Source organism: Centrocercus urophasianus, unplaced genomic scaffold (assembly GCF_019232065.1).
Source record: "Centrocercus urophasianus isolate 14NV4802_14NV808 unplaced genomic scaffold, USGS_Curo_1.0 seq_11, whole genome shotgun sequence".
NCBI classification, from domain to species: domain Eukaryota; kingdom Metazoa; phylum Chordata; class Aves; order Galliformes; family Phasianidae; genus Centrocercus; species Centrocercus urophasianus.
In genome coordinates, this window is record NW_024884253.1 from 67,565,780 (window position 1) to 67,589,449 (window position 23,670).

Consider the following 23,670-nt stretch of genomic DNA (forward strand, 5'->3'; position numbering starts at 1 on the left):
CTAAAATATTTTATATAGGACAACGTACCCAGAAAGGGCTTGTAATGAACTGTAATAAGGAGAGCACTCCCCTGGTCTGTGTCAACTTTTCCTTCAGTCTTATTGTCAAACCAGCAGTCTTTCAGTAGCCTGCTGCATGACATCAACTCACATGTTGCGATGGGGAATTTTTTTCCCCTGTCACTGAGCTCTACACACACATCCTGTGGTTACCTCCTCACTGTGACCGATGCATACGCCCTCTTAAAGCTAGAAACTTCTCCACCTGTAGTCACTATCTTTCATGGAAGGTATAATCTCTGTCTGGTACACAAATAGCATCTTCTATGATCCTGAACACAGCAGCTAAGGAAGGCAACTGGAAGACTTTTTATCTCCTTTAATAAACAAGCTTTTCAAAGGAACATATATTAAACAAGCTGAAAGCCAAGCAAGCTATAAAACAACCAAATAAATCTGTCACAATTCTCAAATGATCACCATAGTGGTTCAGAGCCTCTCTGACATAAAACAGAACAATTGTTCTGATTTACTGGAACCAACTGGAACCACATTCACATCAAAGGAAAAACATAAATAATCAGATGAAATTAACATTCAGGAATCTTTTGCAACCCAAGAGTACTTCTAGGTAATATATAGAAAATGTTGCATGCTGAGCTTCAAATTCCTTAACTGCCATAATATTGAGTTTAAAATCAAGTGGTAATTTCCAGAAGTTAATTTCCTTGTTTGATCAAAGAGAAGACGTCCCCAGAGACAGTTCTGATAAATGGTGCACATAAAAAGTCATAGCTCTAAGAGGTAATTAATTTGGATTCCTACATACAGTCACTTTTCCTTCCCATTTTCTTGCAACCCACAAGCATTTTTCTCTGATCAAATCAAGCTAGTTGTTACCTGAATGTTTTGTAAAACAGACATCTCTTCAGGGGGACTTTAATCACATGCTCCTGAAGGCCCACAAACAGGACACTCTGGCTATGCAGGATCTGAAGACTCCTGATGGGCTCCCGCTGACTCTTTGGCAGGAGTTCAATTTCCTCAAGCAGGCAGCTGCTTGAAGTTTGGTTCATTGGGGCAAGTACTTTCTTAATAGTGCCATAGTCTGCAGAAGAAAGAAGAAAATGAGTTACTAAAAAGCATACTAGTGATTCTATTTGTTATCATTTGATGGATGAATCTTTATTCCATGCAGGATGTTTTCCTCTGTAGGCTCAAAATCTGCATTTTTCACTGTATTTCCTAAACAGCTTACAGTACTATGAAAAGAACATGAAAACAACTATTACATTCTCTGTGTAGTGTAAGTCAGTAACAAATAATTTCATCAGTGCAGGACGGACTTTCCACCAGAAGTCCCTTGAAAAACAATTGTTCAAAGTTTGGCTATTATACATGCACATTCACAAAACACATTCACAGCAAGAGCTTCTGATTTCTATTTACCAGATTGTAGTACACTATCATTTGAAAGCAGCTTACAAAAAAATAAACTCTTATCATTGCCCCCAGACTATTTTAAGACTGAATATTTTAAAACTATTTTTTTTATCATTTGCTCTTCACTCTTATTGTGATTTCTTGTCAAAGGCAGCTAAGTATCACAGGCCAGCATCAGGTCACTGATGAGATTTCTGATTCATTCATGCAAAGTTTATAAGGAATTTAAAAATATCAAAGAACATTTGTTCTGAACACCAAGGACCATATTCTTACACTGATAAATATTTTAGCTAGCGCCCTGACTAAAAATTATGCAATCTTTTACGTGCCAGCAATACTAAACATTAAAGATCCAGCAGAGAGTAAGTCTTATTCACTTAGGGTCTCTAAAAAACAAAATGGTTTATGTGAGTAGATAACACCTGCAAGACAAATGTTCAGGATGCTCTGTTCTGCAACCCATAAATAAGGATTTTGCCACAAGCAGCAGAAGGCAAGAGGCAAGGCAGACAGACGGCGGCAGAAGGCCTAAGGATGGACCTGGCCCTGACTTGGTGGCAATAGGACGTGGGAGTGACAGCTACAGCCCCCTGCCTCCTGGCAGGACAGGCAGACAGCCCTGCTAGGAACAGTGGGGAAGGCAGCCTGAAGAGCCCATGTGGGGCCTGGCACATAGGAGGGAACCACTAGCACACAGACTTAAGAAAATGCAAAAGGCTAGCCTACAGCAGACTCCAAAACTAAAGAGGAGTTGGAGAAACCAAGGTGGCATTTACCAGTAAAATCATCCATTCCTGATGAAGACTGAAGTTAATCCTAAGAACTGCAGGAGAACTGGAAAGGGGAGCACAACACAAAATAGCAGAGGGAGTTTGGATAAAGATTATGTCTAAAATTTTAACCATACTGTTAATGAATCTTTAATAATTGGATAATATGGATGAATTTTATTAGGAAGTCAAGACTAATTACACTCACAACTAATGTTTAGTTCAGTATATAAAATGCATTGCTTCCATAGCAAGATTTGGAGTGTAAAATCATAACTGCATGTTTAAGTCTTCTGATTAACTTCTCAATTTTGAGTAAAAATCATTTCATGTAAGCATTTCTCTCTAATATTGGTATAAATAAGCTTGTAGGGATTCACTGCATGTAAGAATTTGTTTAAAAAAACCTACAACACAAAAAATACCTCCCATTAAATCACAGAACAGTTTGTGCTGGAAGGGACCTTAAATACAATCTCATTCCAACTCCCTGCCATGGCCAGGATTCCATCCAACCTGGCCACGAACACCTCCAGGGTTGGGGCATCCACAGGTTCTCTGGGCAGCCTGTGCCATTGCCACACCACCCTCTGAGTAAAAAGTTTTCTCCTATAATCTAAAATAAATCCCTCCTCTTCTATGAAAAAAATAAAAATAAAATTCTAGTTTTGATCATCAGAGAATTGTAAAACGGCTTGAGTTTGAAGGGAACTCAAGAATCATCAAGTTCCAACTGCCCTGCTGCAGGCAGCGTTGCCAACTGCTAGATCAAGTACTAGAACTCATTGGGTAATTCACAACTTCTCTGGGTAACCTGCTCCAGAACCTCACCACTCTCTGTAAAAAAATTCCCTCGACATCTAATCTAAATCTCCCTTTTGTTTAAAACCATTCTCCCTTGTCCTGTCACGATCTACTCATGTAAAAAGTTGATTTCCCTCATGTTTATAAGCTCCCTTTAAATACTGGAAGGCTGCAATGAAGTCTCCCTGAAGCCTTCTCTTTTCCATGCTGAACAAGCCCAGTTCCTTCAGCATATCACTTTTTTTTTTTTTTTTTTTTCTACACATCCTAAAGGAGAGACATATTAACAAAATAATAAAACCATTGCCAAAAATCAGGTTTGCCTCACAACTGAGAGACTACCAGTGCAACCAAACAGTTTAACAAGCTTTGCTTCTGTTGATGTTTGTTGGATGAACATTCAAATATAATTACAAGTTTCAAGGTCAAAATGCAATCTGAGAACTATCCATAAAAAAAAGCCAAAATAGAATCAGTTACTGTGTTAGTCATCAAGTGAAATGCATAAGAGTTTTTGTAGCACAATAACTGGAAAAAATGTAGTAAGAGGAAGAAAAGAAATGAGATCTTTTTAGACATGTGAATGAGTTGGTATCACTTCATAGATCAGTTAGTACAACTCTGTCACTTGTCTAACTGGCAGTTAACAAATTCAGCATGACTTGTGATACACTGCACTTGGCCTGCCACCTTTTTCATGAGTTGTGTCAAAAATCAACTCAGCATTCAGTATATACTTCTTATGCAGTCTGATGCTCCCTTCTGCTTCAGTGCCAGGCTTGGCACTTAAGGCCAAGTTACTTGATGACACCTCCCCAAAGACAAAAGAGGGGAAAAACAAAACGACAAAGAAGAACAACAACAAAAAACACCACAGCACTGGAGAGTTCCTTCTCCCATTGATCTTGAATTTAGCAGTGCAGAACTTTGATAAGAGAATATCATAAAAATCAAATATTTTGTGTTTTTCTCCTCAGCAACTTTGCTTGCAGAAAGGCAATTCATTTTTAAGTTCAGATCTGTAGCTCAGAGAACATGATTACAGCAGCACACTAGCCTAAAACCAAATGAAATATTCTTACTTTTGAGAGTTGCAGCACCAATAACTTCCCCACCACAGCTGTGATTGCTCTTTCCTTTTTATCTAGGTGTAATGTGCCCTTTCCTGCAATTTGCTTCTGCTTTCTTTCAGCAACTGCAAAATCATTCATTTACCATTTGTCTTCTAATAGGTTCAGTACTCATACAGAAGTGATGAAAGTCCTAATTTTCTAGATTTCAAGAGAAGGAGCAGTGTCAGAGATCCCACAGATTATTTCGAAGAAACAATCCACTCCAGCAGTAATCTGAGTCATGTCTATTCAGAAAAAAAAGGAATAAAATCTTATTTATCTCTGCCTCAGAGGACTTTCCTACTTCTGATCTTCTAAAATCTATCTCTTAAATTCCTCCTGCCCATGTCTCTGATTTTGCATGGATCATCTAGAAGCCCGAAACAGGGTGATTATCTGTTTCTATTCTGCAACTTGGAGTGAGACACAGATTCCCTGGTTTGGCAGCTGTGTTGATCATATTATGGTTCCTAGGGAGGGAATATAGCTATCAATCTCCCCAAACCATTTAAACATGTAAACACTTGCTATCACAGCTAACAAAGCCTGGTACACAGGCATTCTTATCCCGGCATAAAATAATCTGTTACACCAGTACTTTCAAAAGCACTTTCAAAAGTCAGTTACTTTGCTCCAGCATTTTCAGCTCTATGACAGCATGCAATATTTTGTGTCTATCCTATACCACAGATAGCAGGTTTCCTAAAGAAGTTGCAACAGCTCCATCCTCAGAAGTATTGTCTGTTCAGCCATTTTCACACCACAGTTGAAATAAGAAATGAAGACAGAAGTAGGGATAGAAATGGTTGTTGAACATAGCTTTGGGGCATGGAGATTTTCAGACCTGTCAAAATCTTTCAAGCAAATCTTTCTTTACAATCACAATAACTGACCACTTCTACCCAGAAATAACTAAGAAGAATAGTAAACACAGACCTCCCTAATGGATGAGACTTTTTTGCCACACAAACTGTGAAAGTATCAATTTCATCACAGATGTCAACACTGACTCCAACTCCAATTTAAGAATCCTAATGAATGACATCTTCAGATCCTGAAAATAAGCAAGACTTGCTGGAATAAATCCAGACACCTGTCAGCCTTAGTTTAAGGATGACTGAGTGTACAGAGGAGTAGCGAAAGATAATTCTATTGGACACAAAGCGTAAATAACATGCTATGTTAACTTGTACTGTAATACTTCTTAAGAGATCTGCAAAATCAGCAACTGGATTTTAGAAATCTAATCAGTGTAAGAGAAGATGAAGAGGAAAGAAATATGATGTAATGCATAGGAGACTATGAAGAACTGGATGGAAAACCTGTTCTTGTAGAGAACAAGTTTGGAGGCTATAGTGTCACACAATCACAGAATCGTAAGCGTTGGAAGGGTCCTCTGGAGATCATCTAGTCCAATCCCCCTGATAAAGTAGGTTCCCTACTGTGGGTCACACAGGAAAGTGTTCAGGTGGGCCTTGAGTATCTCCAGAGGAAACTCCACAGCCTCTCTGAGCACCCTGTCCCAGTGCTCTCTCACCTCATAATAAAGAAGTTCTTCCACAAGTTTGTATGGAACTTCCTGTGTTCTAGCTTTTGCCTGTTGCCACTTATTCCGTCCCTGAACACTACTAAAAAGAGCCCGACCCCAAAATTCATTTAGAACAAAAATGACAGTGGAACAAAATGAAAGAAGTATGATCTCTGAAAGTTTAAATTGTAAAAGGCATAAAGCTCAGACAGCAATGGACAGCACTGCAAGAGCATGCCTGAAATCATATCAGTGGTGACACCTTCAAAGGATAGTGTAATATGAACACACAAAACAAATGGAAAATGCCACAAACTAATAAACTTGTGATTTCTGGACTCTCCTGACATAAGTAAATGCACTGAAAGAGGCTGGAGCAACTTCTTTCTGGAGAAGAATAAATACTTATATGAGCAGTTATCATTATAAAAGTAAAATGTTCTACCTATCTATAACTTAAGAGAGGGCAGTCAACACAAGACCGAAAATGGAAATGAAAGCTATTTTCTGTATTTATGCCACATTCATAAATGAATAAGGTACAATCAGTGCAAGAAATACGCTTCACTCTCATGATACATACAAAAGCAGTATAATTTACACATTTTAAAAATCTGTTAACATAATAATCTTTTTTTGTTTGTTTTAAACTGAAGTTTAAAATCACTTGGAGCATATTTAAGAGAGTATATTTTAAGCATAGTTGAAATGAATGCAAATAACATATAACTTCAAGTAGTGTAATTTGAAATGCATTTCAGAAAATTATATTTATCAACTACTTTGATTCTGTTTATTGTAGAATGCTTTTGCATTCCATTTTACTATTCAAATTATTTTTCTAGAGGGAAAATAAAAATATTCAGACAGTGGTAGGACTGTTGAAATGAAAGAAAAAAGATCTGTGAATGTTACATTTCTTTTAAATAGTATTCATATGTGCAAACACATGAACTGTGTTTGTATTCATTGTGTATTCGTATTACTTGAACATCACAGAAACACAGAAACAAACAAACAGAACATTTTAAGGCTGTCTTCAAGGTAGACGTCTTTCAGAAGAAAAAGCTGAGATAATAAATGTAAAATTGATGTAAGTATCACATAATAGTACAGAACCAAAGAAAGCACAAGGCTTCTGCAAAAAAAAAAAGAATAAAAAATTAAATTAAATTAAAAAAAAAATATATATATATATATATGTATCAGAGTTATTTTCTTTCACCATTGGATTCAAAGAAAGCAAAGCAGAACATGCACTTATTTAATTGCAGAAATGTATTCCAAAGACAGGAAGGCTATTAGGTTGCATAATGCTCAACACAGAAAAAAGAGACAGGAACAGCTAATGCCTAAAACAGCTGGTTTTGCTGGAAGGGAAAAGCCCAGGCCTTAGGATTAATCAGTCTGTGTGAAATCAAAAAAAGATGCATATGGTACACAGAATATGAGAGCATTCAAAGCCTGCTCTTTTTTGCTGTTTCTAAAAATAACTTTAAAATTACTTAAATTATCAGTAGAACATAGATAACTAAAACCTTCATTATAATCTGTTTTCCCACATGGGGGCATATGGGGATGAGGTACAATTTGATTTAAAGTATGGGTATATTTGAAGATAAGAGCACATAATCATTCTCTGTTACTGAAAGTATCTTTCACCTCCAAATTTCTGATGTATGCATGAATACTTGAATTACAGGATTTATCACAATGTAGGCTAAAGCACGTATGAAAGACTGAGCTTAAATCTTCCCACTTTAAAAATTAAAAATGTTACTGGCAAGTTTATTGGCTCTACATTGATACAGAAAACAAAAAGAATACAGTTTGATTTCAAATTTCCTCACTTAATTTGCTGAATAGTACTGAAAACATTGTCATATTTTTAAATGTTTCTTATTTACTTCTCATCCTAACTTCAGAAAAAAAAAAAAAGTAAACTTCAAACACTGAATATGGAACTCCTTTGCCTTATCAAGACACAAATTTCAATTCTAAAAAAAATTTCAGAGCTGTTTTAAATGCTCACAGCTTGTCTTTCCATTTGCAATTCACCCGTTTTAACAATCTGGTCAGAGTGATTTATTTTTCTCTATTTTTAAAATACTGATTGATATTATGAAGTATGCATGGCAATATTTTTATAGAATACTCAGTGAATCTAAAATGGAGATTAAAGATGTGAGGATGTTCTGCTTTGAGTCTTAATAGAAAATAAAAACTGTGATAGGCAAAATAAGAAGTTCAACAATAAAGTACTGTGATTGCCTTGCTATTTGAACTCATCAGGATGATGATAACAAGCTGATGGTGGATATGAACAGAAATGTGTGTATTAAAAATTTAATTGATTACAGAATCAATTAGCTAACTATATAACAAAAGATTCTAAGAAAAAAAAAAAAGCTTCTATTTGGAAACATACAAAATGGAAGAATTTTGTTGCAATTCCCTATGAAACATTGTAAGCTGTTCTCTACTCTTAATATGGAAATTTATTTTTAAGCACTAGATTGGCTAAATGGAATGTTGGTTATTCTCTGCACCATAATTTACTTGCAGAAAAGCTTAACTTAGGTTTCCTTACTCCATCACATCATCACAAGAGACTAACTTCTGTTGGAGAAAACATTATGCAAACAATCTAGAAAGCACATAAATCACTGTGCTTGGACATCTAATTAAGTTTCAGTAAATTTAATTAACTTAAGTGACAGTAATCCATGTGATAGGCCTGGTCCTATAAAAGCTAGTATGAATACCACTAAAAATCTCCTGGAACAAAAGTGAATACTGAGTAGTTTGTGTTACTTATAGAATATACACACAAACCACTGAGAATCACAGAATCACAGAATCGTAGGGGGTTGGAGATCATCAAGTCCAATCCTCCTGCTGAAACAGGTTCACTTCATACAGTAGGTCACACAGGAGAGCATTTGGAAAACAGCAAAAAATAAGTTTGCAGTTTTTGGCCCCATAGGAAATACACAGAAAACCAAGTCCTTCCAAGTTCTGGGCCTACAAATGCAAAGGCTGGTATGCATGTTGCATGTATACATGTATATATACACACACAATTTCAGAATTTAAATCCAATCCTTCTCTTCATCATGCCACATTTCAAATGGCTTTGGATTTCAGAGTTTATTTACACATTTTTGCTAGAGTAATAATAATCTATATATACTTGGTAGCATTAGAGCACAACATTTTAGGTTGTATGAGCTTTCAGGAAAATTACAGGCACAAACGTTGTTCTGTTGATTTCTTAAGAATAAAGAGTTAACAAAAATTAGCAGGGAAGCAAAGATTCTCAAATTCAAGGAATAGCACTTTCCATAAATAATCAATCAAAATTGTCAATTTCCTCTTACACACAACTCATAACCTTCCAATCATACAGTCAGTTGTCCATTCTCAAGACAACTAGAGAGAAAAAAAGAAGTGTAAAAATTGTATATATATATATATCATTCTAATATATTTTAGTAAAAAGCTACATTATACATTATATAAAAAGAATTCTATCACACATTATTTAATGTGTAATAGTTCCAAAGAACAAATCCTTTAGCTTAGTATACGAGTTAGGAAATAGGAAAAGTTTGGCTTTGTCTTTGAAAAGAGTTTTTGAAGCAGCAAAAGTAAAATGAAGAAAAAGACTATGTTAAAATGTTCTTCACTGGATAAAGACTCTCTTTTTACTACAATCAGATTTTTGTATTTATGTTTGTTGGCTTTTATTTTGTTTTAGTTCTTAGATGTAACAACAGCAGGTATGGAAGAATCTATAAAAAACGAGCAGACAATATTTTAGATTTATCTTCTTTGTTCCTCCTTCTTATTCTCACTATGCTGTTACATTTCAAATAAATATTGATGCACTTCCTTACACAACTGGCAATTAATTTGATTTAAAGCTGAAATGAGATACATAGTTAATAATGCCTGTCAATGAAGAACTTCAATGGTCCACTTCACGTCCCAGTCTTTATGTGGGAGAGGCTATTTAATTCATTTCCCAGCTATTTAGAAGCTGAAAGGTACAATTTAAGTCAGAACCTATTTGAATACCTTCTGAAATGATTAACAAGAGAAGCTTCTTAATGCCCTAGTGGCTATTCCAAGATAAATTCACTTGTACCTCTGTAACTACAGTAGTTTCTGATGACTCTACGTCAAGATTTAAAATGAATTTATGAAGGGAATATTTATGTACTATCCTTTCTACATAGGATATAGAATAACTGCCTCAATGACTCTTTTGATTAAAAAGCACTGATCTAGATACAAGTTATTCCAAAGTCAGGAACTTTGTTCAAACAAAGCCATGTGTTTGGAAGGAGATAAAGAATGTGCAATTAATGACAACCACTCCCCTAAAATTAAATGAATGAATCAAATGAACAAAATAATATACATACAACACACATTCTAGAAAACTGTAAGGTTACATGATTACTGAAGCTCAGTCTCCTACCTAAACATACTATATGAATTTACTTTCAATCTTCAAATACAGCACATTTGGAAGGTAACTATCAAAGGAAATCAGGACATATTTTCTTTACTATTTTCCAGAGAAAGCTTTTTAAACATAATGCATTCTTTAGAACACCTCTATTCCCTGTAGACTTAATTTCCATGTATTATAATGTATCAAAAACATCACTGAATTTGCAGTTGAATCAGCAAAAGCTTCTACCATTAATCACGGTGCAAAGTGTTAAACATTTGCTTTTATACAAGAAACTTCCACCACTCCTCAAAGTACAACAGAATGTAAATTGGTGTTATTAAGGTTTCTGCTAGAGGTGTTGCCTGTGATTCAAAAATGTATTACATTTTAGAAAATAATATAATTTATGTAACATCTTCTGGTGGCCATTTCATGTCTCCTGTCAAAATGGAATTTAAATGCAGCTGCAGTAAAACTCATTCAAAATTTTTCACATAAATACACAATTTGCATTCTAATGAGAATTTCAGATCTATTTGAGACTAAAATGCAAAGCAACTATAAGCTAAACCAAAGCAGCATGCATTTTTGAACAACTGCATCTACGTGCTTGAAGTCATTAACCGCTAAAACTTAATTCTTTTTCTGCTTCCCCTTGGTCCTTTTAGAAGCTCAAGCAGGAACCCATAACAAGCAAGAAAACACCTGTCAGACCTCCACATCATTTAGGTCTGTTTCCTGCATATGGAAAAAGAATATCAGACCAAATCATCCCTTTTCTCATCTTGCTAGAGCTCATACACACTTGTGACAAATTTTTATCCTCTCTAATACTAAAACAGATGTTCCACCTTGTATGAAAAAAAGAAACTAAGTACTTTCAATGATCTCAAAATGTATGTATTTTTCATGAACCAAGTTCATTGTCACACCTTTAGTTACTGTTTCATTTTCAGTCTTACAAGAGATGTTCACCTTGACAAAGATGTGACAGAGATAAGATGCAAGTTTGTAAAATTTTGTCTGATTTAGAGGAGCTGAAACCATCTATAACAGATCATGTACTCAGTTTACTCAAAAGTAAAACATGAGTTTAGAATACTTATAAGAAAAACTATTGCAGGTATAGGTCCTTTGCAGGCTACCATGGATGCAAATCCAATTACTAACTAAAATTTCAGTCTATCTGCTGCATTACTTTTATTTATACAACATAAAGCATTAGCTATTCTAAAACTTTATGAAGCAGTAACTTTTCATGATCTTTTACTTGCAAGATCATTTTATTAATTTTCAATGATAAAAGTGTTACTAAAGAAAATGTTCTTATGGATTAATTTGGAGAACTCGTGAATTCTGGGTTTAACTGGTAGCTTTCTTTCTCTTAAGTCTTCATGTGTGAAATTGGTATTCAGAACAGTAACACTATCTAAAAGGAAAAAAAAATGAACACTTGAAATTTCATTTTTCTGTAAAACCATTTTATTCAACTATAAAGAGCTCACTGCAAATACTTTAACAAGTACCTTTTCCCACTGAAGATTTCAAACCTCTTTTGTTATATTGTTTTCCTCCATACTGACCTGATTTGCTGACAAAATCAAAACCAGCGACACGCATTCATCTCATCACTCTCCTTCGATGTACAGAAGATAGCTGAACTAAAATAGAAAAGTTTCAGCTGCAGCTAAGAAAAATCATGAAGTCTCTAAGAGTTGTGTTACCATGCATCAGTGAGAAAGAGTATCGAAGTGCTAGGAACAGGAGGGAGAGAGATAAGCAATATATACTGAGCGTATGAAAAGCACTTCTCCTTTACCGTCAGAAGCTTCTGATGTGATTTTATGCTGTGCAAGAAAAAGGTGCCTTTCATATCCTTAAGGAGTTTCAGGGAGCACTTTCTGCTTATTTAAAAAGGCATCAGAAAAACATTTTAATAGTCCTTACATTGGTGAATGAGAGCAGTGAATCACTTCTCCAGATGAATTCTGGACCTATTTGGCTTGTAGGATGTAGTTCTCCTCTTGGGCCAGATGAACCATGCATCTGCCTGCAGATGAAACCACCAGCAGGAGACCTCATCCCCACCCACAGCAGCCTATTCTCTCCTAGATTAAGAATTCAACAAGGAGACAGAACAGATGACTTTGAACTCCAAGAATAATTAAACCTCAGCTCTTCATACCCCATATGAGTGGTGCTGTCACCAGGATCACAGGATTTTCTCTGTCATGTTGCCATGTTCACTAAACTTGAAAATTGTAGGGAAACGTAACAGGTTAGCTCAAAGCACAGCTTCTCAATCATGTCCCTATACCACGTATCACTTTTTATATCTCCTCAAGAAACATTCAAATGTGAGCATGCTAACACATACCAGTACTAACAAAGATACTAACACTGGTTTAAGAAATACTGTTCCTGTAGAGAGGATCTGATTCAAACAACAGCATAACACAAGGCTTTAAAGTGCTGGGGAACAGAAAGCTGGCAAAACATGATTGACAACAATTTCAGGTTTAGCTCTAATGCCCTGTATTCCCTCTCCTCCATGGAAACATCAGCAAATCTCAAGTATACAGTACAGAGCAGAAGCACAATTCATGACAACACCAAGAATGAAGTCATTGATCATACGAAGTGATCATCTCATTCCACATTTGCATTTAATTTATACAAACTCTGTCTATAAAAATTACCCAGTATTGCAAGATTTACATGACAAATGAAGACAGCATCCTCACAGGGCCAGGACAATCTCACATGAAGCTGGCATGCAAAAAGACACATTTTTCCGGCTCAGAAAAGCAATGCCAGGTTCAAAATGAAATAGAAAAAACACCAAGACTATGCTGGTGCAACAAGCCTGCAGCCAAAATAAAATTTACATTGTTATTGCCTTTGATCATAATTACTATATTTGAATCAAACAGATCCTGCCTATATGCACATTAGCTTATGTGCAACACTTATTCCTTAGGGATGTACTTCAGGTTGTACTTAAAGCGTACCTAGTTTGTGTGTCCAGACAAAATCAAATCAGGACCAACTAGGCTAGAGTTGAGGTACAGGATTTTTCTTAGGTGGTTGAAGTATGATTGGCAACAGTTTTTTGCTCATAGATATAAAAACATTTTACTCCTTAAAGCCAGTTAGATTACAGCCAAATAGATCCAATATCAACAGTTGAGAAGTGAATAACATATACTAGAGAAGGTCCATTTGACAATATGCTGTGTTGACAGCCATCCTTGTTTTCACTATCCAACTTTACTTTTACTAAAAATGACACAAGACTTGAAGCCCCAAGAAAAAGATGGCAGAAGCCATACATACTCTATTGGTTCTGAATGGGAAACATTACACCTGCCAAGAGACGTCTAGCTTAGTTATGCTGGATTCTGAAAGGAAAAAGAAACATAGGGCTGCTATCAAATAAAGTAATTCAAAATGAAAATTAAAAAATAATAAATTAATAAATAATTGAACAAATAAACAAAGTCTATGTTAAATTCCCAGGAGCTTCTTCTCAGGAACAGAAAGCATTCTAGTTTAGGAGAGACCTGCTAAAATATTTAATCAGTAGGCAGGACTGGACTTATCAGATAGTAAAGATAAGTCTCACTAAAGAAATGTGTAACCTCTTGCTAAAATAGTAGAAGAGACAATAAACATAGTTACTAGTTGCAAGATGAAATGGTTATGATTTAAAGCTTGCTATCTGACACAGAGCAGCAATGAAGAATGTCACGCTACACACAAAAGATAAAATTACTATGGAATACAGACTCTGGATCATCGCCAGCCTTCTAAAGTTGAGATGTGTTAACTCTGATTGGATCTGGCTGGACAGAGAGTGCTTACTGCTCCTATTACTTTTTATTGCATTCCCATTGTGCCACCATAATAATAAATACTTTGTACTACCCAAAACATGCTATGAATATGATAGTTTTCCCACTGAATAAATTTTCGAGTGCCCAGATCAAAGAAGCATTTATGTGCACAAGTGGAGAAAACTGTTTCTCAGATAATTGCTCACTATAAACCTTGCCTAATTGCTTAACTGAGTCGTATGTGGCTACTTTCACTGAAGCACCAGAAAGACAACTAACTGCTGTACAAATCCAGAAGCATCATAAACTTGGCTGACTACAGTGAGTCAAGGATTCTCTTCTACTCAAACACATTTAGAGTTTGCATGGTGCCTGTATGTCTCTGATCACAGTGGAGCCAAGTTCAGTACAAATCTTTTATGACATACATGGAATGTCAGCAGCATTTTCAGCATAAAGGACAGCTTTTGTTCAGAAACAGCGAAGGGAAGACTGATGCTGCCACACATTTGTTAATAATAGAATGTAAATTAGGAAGTAAATGGAGAAAAGATAGCAACAAACTTGGAATTAGAGACGTGAACCGAGAACCTCTTCCCAGAAGATTTTCTCTAAAACATTAAAGCAGTAATAGCCATGGTATACACCATAAATAGTCATATTATAATCTTTTTATAACAGCTTAGGAACTGGGACATTGTCCATAATTAAAAATCAGCTTTTAAAATCTTGACAAGTGATCTACCACTACATTTGTTGTGTTCATTCTGTTCTTTTTGAAGCTGTGCAGCTATAGAATCAAATTTCCAAGATTCATGAGGTAAGAAAAATAAAAAATAAAGATTCTGTTAACCCTTAATCAGTGACTTGATACAGTAAAATGCAGACACTGCGTAGTCTACCTTTTTGTGAACCTGTCTGCAAAATTACAAGACACATCATAGAAAAGCCACAGTTCTGGGAATAACATATCTATATCTTATGATCACTCTTCAGTATCATGGAACATAGAGAGATACGTATTTATTCAGAAATTCTTCACCTTAGGAAAATTAGCCAGGTAGTATGACTGGGGCTGAGTAAATGTAAAAACAAACAACAAAAAGTCCCAAATGTTGACTGCTAGGGACAGCGTTGGTATTTGCTTAGTTGAAACATTTGGATTCATTCAGTTTTACTGTGAAAAGTGCAGCAGAATGAAGAAGCTCACAAATGTGAGAAGAAGTTCAGTAGAATATCCCGTCTAATTGCTTTACTCAAAGCGCACACTGAATACCATACATATAACATCATCATACTTGTGATCCTGCATTCCCTTCTTTTAAGGGTAAAAGAGGAGTCTTATGTTCAAATATTTTTGATGAAATTTCAGCCTTCTTCGGCTGTCAAGGGTTCATTTAGTCACTCTTAGTCATGTCCACCTTAAATGTAAGGCTTTCTCAAAGTAAAAAGCCTTGCAGAATATTTTACACATATTTACAATGCTTAGTAATGTGTCAAGTTGCCTAAGCCTTTCTGAAATGTTGTACATAGCCAAGCCCTTTCCTCCCCACATTTCTCAGTAAGGATCCTGATCACTAACTACATACTCATGCAAGAGTTGGTTAAAGGCTGAACCTCCCTGGGATTAGAACCAAACCAGCCCCTGTAGCAGTCCAGAAGCAATTCTGACTTCCATTGGCAGCACTGAGGTGCCCACACTGTGTGTTCTTCAGACATTTATTTACAGTCTACACCTAATGGAGCTGGGCAATCATTAAAACAAACTGATAACCTGTGAGTAGAAGAAAGAGCTGCTCCTATTTAAATTTGTCCCATGGGAACAGAATACAAATGTCATCTATTTGCAGCAAGTAATTCATGAATGTGCTGTCAAAAATACAAACAATCTGAGCAAACACAAGCAACAAACTAATCAAAATCATGACCAATTTATGAGTTGATATAATAAGAAAAACTGACTACAAATAAGTGGTGGGTAATTTGTTCTCACATATAAGTTGCTGTCAATGAATAATTTAACCAGTTCTAGTTACAGTCTTCTACTTATTAAGAAACCTCCTTACGTCTTACTGGAGCTGGCAGAATGATAGATGTCTACAAAGAGTGAAAAAGCCAAGGGAAATCAGTACTCCTGAACATCTGTAATGTGAGGTTTGATTCTATAGAGCCTGACAGTATCATTTGTAGCCTAGACTTCAAGCATGGTCATTCCAACATTGTTACATTTAAAGCCACTTTGCCCAGTATGGCTGACACAATACAAAAGGCAGAAGTAAATCAATTTTTCTGTGTTTAAATTACCTAGTAAAACAGCTATGCTTTGCACTACCCTTCTTTCTTTTTATTCTATGTGGAAAATAATATAAATATTCTGGGAAGAGCACATTATAAGTGTTCTTGGTAATAACATCTGCATAAATCCCAGCCTAAACGTTATCAGAGCCATAACAATGCAATATTTTTTCAAGCTTTTCAGTAAAATGGAAAAAAATCTTCCTGAAAAGATTAATAACACAAACAAGGTATTAATTCAGATAGAGTTTTCCTTCATCAGTATTAACATTCATTGCAAAAGGAGCATAGAATAAGGTTATTTATTTGATGTTTTACTGCTCAATTTCTTAAATAGTGTTCAAGATCATCATGTTACTGTTATGAGTGGTGTCTTCCAAGATACACCATTTCTAGATGGCAGAGAATGTGCCATCTAGAGAATGTGACAGATGGCTGTCTATGTTTCAATCCTCTCAAAATGATAATGCAAAAGGCCAAACAGGTAAGTTACAGAGAAGTAGTTTTGGAAATGTTGCAGTGGAGCTTTACAACCAGGTAAAAGCATATCATGTCATTGTCTAGGAAAGTCAGAAGAAACACAGTAACTGTGGTTTTTATTACAACAGATGAGAAGGAGTTTTAACATTCTCTGATTATTGCTTGCTGCAGTGCATATGCCCCATTATCCATCTGCACTCTGATTTCTCCTGCTGCTCTGTTTTCAAACTAGAAAGTACTAATATATACAAATAGCCCACTACACTTTCACACTTGAATTGTGACTCAAATTACAACTACTTGATCATCATTATTATTGCATTTATACTGTAGTTTCTAGGCTAAAAAGATGCTTCTCAAACTCAGAGAAAATGTCTATAGCGTCTTTCAACGCGAACTATCTGCAGATTACTTCTCAATATCAACACACCTGAAATAAAACTCTCAGAAACACCACCAACTGGAAAAAAAATTAAGCTCTGTTCCTCTCTTCACCATGTCTGAAATTTATATAATCATATATCTGCTTGTAATTTTAAGGTTCATAGCTTCACACTTACCATATACATTATGACACAGTGCACACTAAATATGAAAGCATACTTTGGTCAGAACCTGTAGTCTGCCAGGAAAATTGCTATACTTCATGCAAAAATTTTAAGCAGAAATACACACATATTGAGTCATGGAATGGGATGTTCCCTAACAGATTATGTGGTGCATTCCTAAAAATTCCTAAAAAAAAAAAAAAAAAGAAAAAAAAAGAAAAAAAAAAGACAGTATTGTAAGAAGGAGAATCAAATCTTGCAACAATCACCTAGTAAGTCACACCAAAGACATACAAATTGTTCTGACAGCATTTCCAAAACGAGCGTCATTAATCATTTCATGAGATTAGGACTAATTTCTGTTAAATCTACAACATCAGCAAGGGCAATAACAAAAAAATATGTTACATTTGTGTAGGTTTACCACCTGTTATTCCCCCACTGAAGACAAATGTATGAAACATCCATTTGTATTATAAAAAAAAACTTTTGAAATTTCGTTATGAAAGGTCTCCACATTTTCATAATTACTGTTGTATGTGGTTCACCAGAGTTGCCTTTTATCATTATTCTCTGCAATACTATGTATAATAAGTCTAAAGAGAGGTAAACAATACCACGTTCCAGAACTTCTTGTACAACTTCTGTTCTAAACTATTCCAGTCATCTTTAAACTTCAAAATAACCCTGTCCTTATGGCATAAAAATTCAGGCTTAGTTCAGTGAAAACGCCATTCTTTAGAGATATGCAGCACAGCCAACAGTAAATATTTCTTCACGTTTCATTAGGTCTTTGTAAGGTCGCCATGCCTTAATTTTATCAGTGCTAAACTATGAATTACCATATTCAAGATCTACCAATGGGCACATATGATTTCTGTACAGGAAACAGAGGGCATATCCTCTACACACTCAGCAATCTTCAGAGAAAACACAGACATTTTTCCACAGTTTTTTTAATTTTTTTTTTTTCCTGTAGCGCCGATATGCTTTATAAAGATTTTGCTCTCATTTCAGTACCCTGTTCTCTGAAAAATGCTTTGGAGAACTTTGTATTTTGGCAAAGTTTTAATCACGGGACACTTAGGCATGCAAATTGAAAGGAAAAAATAAAAGGGAGAAAGAAAAAGAAGGGAGAAAAGAGCCAAACACAAACTGTGATACACAGAATACCACTTTGCTTTAAGCTTCTTCCAATTAGGAAGGAGGCAAAGTTTTTTAAACTTAAATTGTTGTCAGAATATTGCTCATTCACTACCCTGCTTTACTTTTAGTCTGGTATGAGAGATGAGTGCTAGTTCAGAACTTCCCTTTGCACACTGTCCTTGATTTTCCTTTCTGAACCACTGAAAAATGTTCCAGGAGTTTCTGCCTGACTAAAGCTAGCAGCACTATGCTTGTTCTAAGTAAAAGAGAATGTGCAAGAATTGATCTATCCCTTCTTCCTCTGTTAGAAGTCAGTGCAGTAGAAGATTAAGATGTGTTTCCAAAGCAGTAAAACATATTTTTGATACCAGCAGTAGATGTTAAATCCCAGCACATCAAAATCTTCAGCAGAATGATGACTTGGCAGAGGTTTAAGAAATGAAGACTGTTGACACAGAAGATTAATGCATTTGTATGCTTACTCACAGTTTCTTCTCTTGTAATATTATCCCTATTTAAGGCTTAATGAAACTAGATTACACTGTTAATACTGTCAAGGTTATTATCCTCTGTAATATTTGTATTCTGATAAGGTGGATAGGCAGGTGAACATGAGATGGAGGAAGAAAGAATTTTCTCTTAACTACTGCCCATCTGATTCAAAGAGGGAGATTTTTGCATTGATTAACAAAGACAGCAGAATGTTCATTTGTATTCATACCAATCTATATGTTTACCTTTCCACTGAATCAGCTTCGTGAATTTTAAAAGACAATTTTGCAAGAATGTTGTGATGAATTATAATTACAAAAGTTATGCAGAATACATCTCACATAGTATAGGTTGGATCCATCCTGCCTCATGCTAGTAGGTATAAACTCCCTATTGCTAGCATCCTGGTGTTGCATGAATTTCTCTTTTGGCACCAAGTAGTTTGATTTAGCCCAAACAATTTGATACCATGGTATGTGAAAAAGAACAATTCAGGTTGGAAAGGATAGCATCAGGCTTAAGTCCAACCTCCTGGTCAAAAAAGAGCTAGTTATAAAAAGAACTGGTTTGCTGCATGGTCCTGAAAACCTACCAACATTGAGGCCTTGCACCTCTGTTGTGGCAACCCCCACTATCAATACAAGCTGAGCATTGAGTCCTGCCAAAAAGAACTTGAGAGTACTGGTGGCTGGCAAACAGGACATGAGCCAACAACGTTCCCTTGCAGACCAGAAAGCCAGCTGTATCCTGGACTGCATCAAAAGAAGCATGGCCAGCAGGGCAAGGGAGGCAATCCTGCCACTCTACTCCACGCTGGTTATGCCTCGCCTGGAGTACTTCCTCCACATGTGCAGTCCTCAGTACAGGAGAGAAATGGACCTGTTAGAACGTGTCCAAAGGAGGGCCACAGAAATAATCCAAGGAATGGGACACCACTCCACAAGGACAGGCTGAGAGAGAGCTGGGGCTGTTCAGAGAAGAAAAGCCTCTGGGGTGACCTGATAGCGGCCTCTCCGTATCTAAAGGGAGATTATAAGAAATAAGGGGAAAGGGTCTTGAGCAGAGTCTACTATGATAGAAGAGGAAATGGTTTCAAACTAAAAGAAGGAAGGTTGAGACTGGCTATCAGGAAGAAGATTTTTACAGTGAGGGTGTTGAGACACTGAAATAGCTGCCCAGAGATATGGAGGATGTCCTGCCAAATAGACATCTGAGGTCTGGCTGGGGGGCCCCTGAGCAACCTAATCTAGCTGTACTGCCCTTGTTCATTGCAGGGAAGATGATGTAGATGAAGTGAGTATTAATACTCACTGGAAAATAAAGCTTTGTTCCTATGCTTAACTGAGGGGGCACACAGAAGGAATACAAACACAAATCACTACCATTGGGCGAATTCAAAATGAAACAGAATTCATTCTGTCAATAAAACTTTCATAGCATTATATAGTTAGTATGTTTGTTCATCTTACAGTTTCTGATATTCATACAACATACACTTTCTGATTACATCAAAGCATGTTCTAGTGCCAGACTAAAGATTCAGCTACCAGAGTATCCTATTTCCATGACTGACTGAAAACAGTGGAACAGAGAAGAATGAGACTGTAGGGTACTTATATATAACAAGGAGCGTACAAGCACTGTCTTCTTAGCAGAAGCAAAGATGCATAAAAAAAAACTAGAAGTTTTATTGAACACAATTTATTAATGAACCATGAAACTTGAAAGTTTAGATCTTCACTTACTGAAAAAGACACAGAAGAAAACACAGTGAGGAAATATGAAAACTGAAGTCCATCAGAATTATGACAAATTATTTCATACTCAATGTTGCCATTATAATGTAAATATCCTACAATGCACTGATAAATATAAAACCAATGAAGTACATGTTTCTGTAATTCCATTTCTGTCAGGAGACTGCTACAATACAAACAGCATTTAGAAGAACATGATTTCACTTAAAATGCTATGCTTTACCAACCAGCAAGTTGTTTTGACTACAACTGGACAAATCCAAACAAAGTTTTAGCCTATTGAAAGCTTTCATATTAATGCCCAACTTTCACAGAGTAAAATGCAAAAAAAAACTTTACCTAATAGGGTAATTAGACAAGAAACACTGCCTCATAAAAATGAACTAAAGTATTCTAAAATTTCTTCAGTCTAAAAAGATGCAATCATCTCTGAAAAGCATGGTATCCTGTTTTCAGGGGAAAATTAAGTCATATGTTGAACCACAATGCAAATTTTTCTTAGGCTCTTGATAAGTTACAAGTTACAGATACACAATTTTCATCAGTAAGTCATGATTTAAGTGATTCAAATGATTGATCCAGTTTCTATTGAACTGATGACAAATTTGAAATTCACTTCATTGATTGCAGGATCAAATAACTTGCTGCTTGCAATCTTTTTTCTCCTGTTGATTAACTCAGTCCTTCTTTAAATTTTCCATATTTAGTGCCTACTCACTACAAAATCAAAAATGCACACTACCATTCCTTAGATGAGCTATCCCCAATTAAGTACTTGAGAAGTAAGTTTTTTGTCCTGAGGCTGTAAACGTTACTTTAATCTAATATTTCCATCTCAGGGACATCCTTGTTTGGCAAAAACAGTTTAAGAGCTTCAGTGTTTTTCAGAAGCTTAAATGAATTTTTGAATCTGGAAAGTAATACTTCTAACCAAGACAATTTTAGATATAAGACTATTTTTCTTTCATTGCTAGAGTTTAGATGAGTTATCTATAAATGGAAAAACAATAACACAGAGTGCAGAATTGCTTAGGAATGGATAACTTAAATGTGTAACAAAAAGGAAAGATAATAAAATATTTTTGAGCAGAAGAGTTAGAAATAGCAATAGCAGTAATTGCATTTGCTATTTGAGTTCCTTCTACCTCAAAGGATTTTAAAACAACATATGAACCTTGAGTGAGAATGTACCCTGAATTACATGCAAAGGATGAAAGAGAAACTTGTGAATTCATGTTTGTGGAATTTCCAGCCATTCATTTTCTTGATAGCATGTAGACATTATGCCTTCAAAGGAGAATAGAAAACACAGACCAACATCCGAATTCAAAATATAATATAAAGAAAGATGCTGCAAACTGCTGGACTCTTCTGCTTGTAAAATACAGAAGGCAGAGTTAATGCTGTCCGCCCTCCCCCCCAAAAAAAACAAAACAAAAAAAAACACCAAAACAAAACAACAACAAAAACCACACAAAACCACCAACCTATTCAAGGTGCTATACATATTCCAAAACTGATTCGCAGACCATTAAAACTTCAGAGACCTCAAACTTCTGCAGTTGTTACAGTAACACAAAGTTCATACCTGTGGCAAGATAAATGATATGGAAGAGCATGTCCTTGCCCTGCACAACATCCACAACCACATGAGAAAATCGGCTGTTGTCTTCCATGAAGTACGGAATTGGAATAACTGGTTGGACGACCTCATGCATTAAGAAGAATTTTTGAGCATCCTGAAGATTTCTCTCAGTCAGGTTCGCATACAAACCCTGGTCCATGGTGCCACACTGAAAACACAAAATAACATTACCATATGCCTCAACAGAATCAAAACTCTCCGAATTACAGCACAAGAACATAAATACTAAAACTGTATCATAGATATACTTTGTAATTCCACATTAAGGTCATTTTCTGGTGTTGATCAGTGTGTCCACACAATGGCTGAGGAAGCTCCACCTCCCTGAGACAGTACTAAGGGTATTCCCTAAATCCAAACAAGATGAAAGGGCATCAGAATGAGCACAGGTGCGCTATAGTAATATTTGGTTCTAACTTACATTCACAGAGAAGGAAAGAGAAAAGCTGTCATCAAAAATTTCAGACTATTTTTCTTCAGAATTTACACAGACACAATGCTAAAGGCATTACAAATTTTCATATGAAATCCCATGGCCTACCACAGGCAGTCTGATAGAAATCCCAACACACAGCTTTATGTACAGTTCTATAAACTTCTTCAGACTCTGTGCATTTAGCCAAGAATTGATCATGCAGAGCTCTCACTATAAATCAAACTACAAATGTTATCCATTGCCAAGATACTTTTTCTTTGAAATTGATCACATATATCAGGAACCTGTACTAATTTTTGAGTGCAGAGAAAAAGTCCAAGCATAAATAAACAAAGCAAAGTAAGCAATAATTGATTTTAACATCTTTCTGTTTAGGTCTTCAGTTAACTGAGGACAGGAGATAGATGCTCAGCCCATGTGAGTATGCAAACATTTCCATGTTCATTTAAATATTATTGCATCAGAGAAGTAAAACATTACTTCACTACATTTATCAAATAGTGATGTGAAAGAGATACTCTAGTCATATCTTTTACTCTGTTCTACTATGTCATAAATGGTACTATGAATTGCAGCATGAACTAAATATGCAAAATTCTACCAGTTATTTTTTTATCATTGACATGTTATCAATCTGAAATTAAGCAATCACTCCAAATACACAACCTTAAAACAAACAATTTCAATCAGTAATTCCTTAATGAGAAAACCTATGATGAGGCAAGACAGTTAACCAACAGGAAAAAATTACCTTTTTTTTTTTTTTTTTTTTTTTGCTTTGTGAGTACCCTGCATGTCAGGCCAGTGAAAAAAATAAGCAACTGTGCCAAAGAAGAACTTCTCTGAGTATATCAAGCTAGAAAGATTCCAGCGAGAATGCTCGTAGTACACTGTCGTTGGTCTTACAATG

The 23,670-nt window shown here is 35.7% G+C and overlaps 1 protein-coding gene across 7 annotated transcripts in view; it reads right to left on the minus strand.

Annotated features, from left to right (window-relative positions):
* SEMA5A (semaphorin 5A) overlaps positions 1 to 23,670 on the minus strand; it is a 315,938-nt gene that overhangs the window by 92,397 nt on the left and 199,871 nt on the right. For all 7 annotated transcript variants that reach the window (XM_042809111.1, XM_042809115.1, XM_042809110.1 and 4 more), the window contains 2 exons: positions 22,268 to 22,472; positions 901 to 1,108 (listed from right to left, as the gene is read on the minus strand). In XM_042809111.1, coding sequence (XP_042665045.1) covers positions 901 to 1,108; positions 22,268 to 22,472 — 413 coding nt within the window. The remainder of the gene's footprint in view (positions 1 to 900; positions 1,109 to 22,267; positions 22,473 to 23,670) is intronic.